The sequence below is a fragment of the Panicum virgatum genome, chromosome 7N (genome assembly GCF_016808335.1).
Source record: "Panicum virgatum strain AP13 chromosome 7N, P.virgatum_v5, whole genome shotgun sequence".
NCBI lineage: Eukaryota > Viridiplantae > Streptophyta > Magnoliopsida > Poales > Poaceae > Panicum > Panicum virgatum.
The window spans coordinates 22,276,057-22,280,483 of record NC_053151.1 but is presented as its reverse complement, the minus strand read 5'-3'; the positions used below and the strand labels follow the sequence as shown (position 1 = coordinate 22,280,483).

The 4,427-nt window shown below is 41.7% G+C and overlaps 1 protein-coding gene across 2 annotated transcripts; it reads left to right on the top strand.

The window, feature by feature from the left end:
* Positions 1 to 321: 321 nt before the first annotated feature.
* On the top strand, positions 322 to 3,835 carry LOC120683315 (SUMO-activating enzyme subunit 1A-like). Of its 2 annotated transcripts, XM_039965387.1 has the most exons (6): positions 322 to 553; positions 824 to 875; positions 1,733 to 1,928; positions 2,316 to 2,395; positions 2,515 to 2,631; positions 3,546 to 3,835. In XM_039965387.1, exons 1-6 carry the CDS (start codon positions 456 to 458, stop codon positions 3,621 to 3,623), a joined length of 621 nt encoding a protein of 206 aa, XP_039821321.1. In that variant the 5' UTR covers positions 322 to 455; the 3' UTR covers positions 3,624 to 3,835. The 2 variants fall into 2 exon arrangements, with proteins under 2 accessions (XP_039821321.1, XP_039821320.1); XM_039965386.1 differs by having other exon boundaries at positions 341 to 875.
* Positions 3,836 to 4,427: the final 592 nt, after the last annotated feature.

The window sequence follows — 4,427 nt, the reverse complement described above, 5'->3', positions numbered from 1 at the left end:
CCTATCACCGGGTCGGGTCGGGTTGGCCCGTGCACCTTGCGCGGGCGTGTCGGGTCGGGTTTTTTTTCGGATTGGGTCGGGTTTTTTTGGCCTTTGGGTCGGGTTTTTTCGGGTTGGGTCGGGTTTTGGGTCAAAAATCACGGCCCGTGCCCGGCCCGTTGATTGTTGCGGGTCAAAAAATACGGCCCGCGCCCACCCGCCACGTAGCTCGGGTCGGGTCGGGTCGGGTTTTTTTCGGGCGGGTTGGGTCGGGTTGTTCGGGTCGGGTGACCCATGCCCAGGTCTAGCTGAAGTCAAAAGGACAAGAGGGGAAGAAACGAAAAAGAGAAGAAAGAAAAATCTCCTACCAAAATAACACTTGCAAAACCCTCGCCCGCTATACCCCCTCTCCGGATCCCCCCCCGGCGGCTGACCGGATTCGCGTTCTCAGGCTCGGGATCCGGGCGCTCGCGGCGATGGACGGCGGAGGCGGCGCGGAGGGGGAGCTCACGGCGCTGGAGACGGCGCTCTACGACCGCCAGATCCGCGTCTGGGGCGTCGACGCCCAGAAGAGGTGCGCCGCCGCACAAGAACTCACCTTTTCCTTTTATCTGCATATATTATTTATATTCCTGCTCCTTGTCTCTGTTCTACTGTAGGTTTCGCTCTATTTTGCTTGATTTTTTTAGCATGTGTTGGTTATTTTCTAGGTTAAAAAGTACTTTTTTTGTGGGTTTATGATTTATTTTGGATTCATACCAAAATGTTTGTTCGTGTTTTCATCTTGGGACAGTAAGCTGACTGAATTTCTCTTTGCTTTTCATATCTGTGTTCCCTGCAACAGGCTAAGTAAGGCGCATGTGCTTGTATGCGGCTTGAACGGAACCACCACCGAGGTAAACTGAAAACATGTTCTTGCAGTTGTACTGTCTGTGGTACATCCCACCACATCCTTATCTTCACTTGTATTTTGCTAACTATATTCAATCAGTGACTGTGGGTATTGTACTGAAACTGGCTCGAGTTGCTTTATAACCTATATCGCTAGCTAGTTTAGCCTATCGTTGGAATAGTTACAAAATTTTTCTAGCATTTGCCTACATCTATTCTGTTGTTGAGTGCTTTTGCTCTGTTTTGGAGAATGATATATTTTTCCTTGTATATTTTGACCTTATCTGGAAAATGGTATTGCTAGTTGTTCCCGGTTGATTAGGCACTACAGGTTAGCTTTAGGTTGTCTCCCCTGCTTCTTTGATTTTGTTTTTTGGCTTATTGTTCCAGGTTGTACAGCATTTCAGTTGGAACAACACCTAAGTTCTTTGATAGTTTTTAGTTGAAATTTCTACTTTAGTGCCTACTTAATATCATATGGGTACTCGAATGGTGAGGTGGAACCAATTTCTGGAATTTATTTCAATTCTCTATCCTCTTATTTTGTTTGTGGTTAATATAAATGTGAAGTTGCTGTATCCTCTTGTTCTGTTGTTGTTTATGAATAAAAGATGACACTAAGCTTAAGGCGTCTTCTCAAGATCATTGTATTTACAGAAAACATGTTGAATACTTGAATATAAAAGGTAATGTAACAGAAGCATACTAAACTTATATATTTGTTTAAAGTGTGAGTTTGCTCTGCATTGATGGTCCTAATTTCTTCTATGTATATTGATTGTCACTTGTAATTTTTTGTATGGTATTTAGTTAAAGCATTGCCATAACTTGCATTGAAAGTTGTTTCTTTCCTATGCTGTAGTTCTGCAAGAATATTGTTCTAGCAGGAGTTGGTAGTTTATCCTTGATGGATGATCACATGGTCACGGAGGACGATCTGAATGCAAATTTCCTGATTCCTCCAGACGAGAGCATATATGGTGGTAGATCTCTAGCCGAAGTTTGTTGTGAGTCTTTGAAAGATTTCAATCCTATGGTTCGAGTTTCTGTCGAAAAGGGTAAGTTGCAGTCTGAACTAGAGTCTTGCTAGTTTGTAGATCAGAATTAAGAAAAAAAATTCCATCCTTACATTCTTGAATTCATGTGGTCCTAGCCTGTCTGTCTTGTACCGATGGAAGATGCTATTATGATATGTATTCTTCAACTGATGGTTGTTCTTAGAAATAAATTCTTGTAAGAAAACTTCTAAAAAAATTCTTGTAAGAAAAAAATACCGAGTGCAAGCTGTTTCATATTAATGTGTGTTGTTTCAGAATTCCACAAAGTTTGATTCTCCTAGAGAATTTGTGATAGGTTGAATTGTACAAGCTGTATATTATAGGATTGCTAAGATTTTGGATGGGTTTGATTCGAGTAAGTCTTTTCTGATTTGTTGTTTCCTTTAGGTGATCCATCACTGATTGATGGAGAATTCCTCGACAAGTTTGACATCATTGTAGTTAGTGGTGCATCTCTTAAAACAAATGTGCAGATTCTTCTCTGGAACTATTACCACTGCTTAGTGCTTATTGCCTATTCTACTTAAGTTATTCTACAGAAAGTTTGTCAGCCTCATGTTTTTGTATTTGTTTTGTGTTATTTCAGCTGTTTATTAATGAAAACTGTCGGAAGAGAAGCAAGCGTATTGCATTTTACGCTATAGATTGCAAGGATTCTTGCGGCGAGATATTTGTAGATTTACAGAAGCATAGCTATGTTCAGGTATGCTGCATCTCATATTGGGTTTAGTATTTGTTCTACAAATCTGTCAAATAGCAGCTTTAATGTGTGCAATCTTCTGAAGTAGGATCAGCTATACTTTTAGGATCTGCACCGCCGCTTGCAATTGAGCTCCGTTCTGCCCATAATATGTGTTCATTTTCCTCAAAACTATAACTCACTGTGTTCATGCTTGTGTTGATAAAATCTCACCATTTCCCCCCTTATGTCTGTTTCAAAAGGCAGCACCTAGGTGGATCAACACCGCCTTGCCTAATGCCTAGGTGTTTTTCTGCCTAGGGTGGTATATAACTTAATCTAACTGTGGAAGTGGAGTAAGTTAGAGATGGTGAAAGATGCACTATTGTCATAGAACTCATGGCTGCAAGATAATTTCAACTTCTTCTTAATATACCCAATTTCCTCTATTTAACATGATATTAATCTAGCTGCCTGCAAAAATAGAACCGCCTAGTCTCACTTAGGCTTGCCAAAAGCACTCGGCGGAGCTTTGTCGCTTGCCTAGTGCCTAGTGTGTGTTTTTAAACATTTTTTAATTAAGTATTCACTTGTCCTTCCATATGTTTCCTTGATTGGCTGGTTGCATTACAAAGGCTTGAAATCATAAAAAATTCTGGTTATCTTTTTATACATGACTTTTAGCTGTGCCTTCTCATTGGTAATCTTCCAAGTCTTGTTTGTTGATTCTCCTGTCTAAAGGGAAGAGATACAAAAAAATCTGGCATGTTATGCTTAAAGCATGGAACAGTTTCATCATCAAAATTAGGACCAAGAAATCATCTTTGATGCACATTCTCTTTAGATTGGGGAGGCATCCTTTTAGTTTTTCTTTTTTCGTGATTTTTAAATTCTAAAGTACCATCCTGAAGGTTTTTTGTGTCCATTTTTGTTTTCAGAAAAAGCCTGCAGGGGAAACTGAACAGCAAGAATTGACATATCCTAGTCTTCAGGTACATGACTTGGGTTTAGAGTGATTGGTCTTATGTTTATAAAATCATTTGACTAAGCCATACCTTTTTTATGTTGTGTACCACTCAATATAGTGAATTTTTGTGCCATATGTGCCATGGAGTATTTGTTATGCAATTGGTACAGGTGTTCTATAGAAGGAAGCTATTTGGATTGCATATTTGTATTTGAAACATGAAATAGTTATTCTTTCAATAATACGATTAGCTTAACCTAATATAGTTATTCTAAGGCGACGCGGGTTAAGACACATAGGCGACGCGGGTAAAACGCATCACTATTTTTTCATCGCTAATGACTCTACATCGGAGACGCGTAAAATGCCCGTCTCCTTTGAACAACACACAAGAGACGCGTCATAGCCACGTCTCTAAACACTTCCATAACGCGTCTCCTGAGCAAGATAAAGGCGACGCGGGTCAAGAACACGCGTCTCCTGTGCCTGAACGAAAGAAGACGCGTCTTGGCAACCCGCGTCTCCTCTCTCTCAACGAAAGGAGACGTGTCTTGCCAACCCGCGTCTCCTCTCTCTCAGCGAAATAAGACGCATCTTGCCAACCCGCGTCTCCACTGTCTCAGCGAAAGAAGACGCGTCTTGCCAACCCGCGTCTCCTCTCTCTCAACGAAAGGAGACGCGTCTTGCCAACCCGCGTCTCCTCTCTCTCAACGAAAGGAGACGCGTCTTGCCAACCCACGTCTCCTCTCTCTCAGCGAAAGGAGACGCGTCTTGTCAACCCGCGTCTCCAATGTCTCAGCGAAAGGAGACGCGTCTTGTCAACCCGCGTCTCCTCTGTCTCAGCGAAAGGAGA

Bases quoted from the DNA above. Each gene is read 5' to 3' on its own strand.
- LOC120683315 (XM_039965386.1), top strand. From the start codon at position 717: ATGATTTATTTTGGATTCATACCAAAATGTTTGTTCGTGTTTTCATCT. The intron at 1,929-2,315 runs GTAAGTTGCAGT...TGTTTCCTTTAG, and splicing joins TCGAGTTTCTGTCGAAAAGG to GTGATCCATCACTGATTGAT. The intron at 2,396-2,514 runs GTGCAGATTCTT...GTGTTATTTCAG, and splicing joins GTGCATCTCTTAAAACAAAT to CTGTTTATTAATGAAAACTG.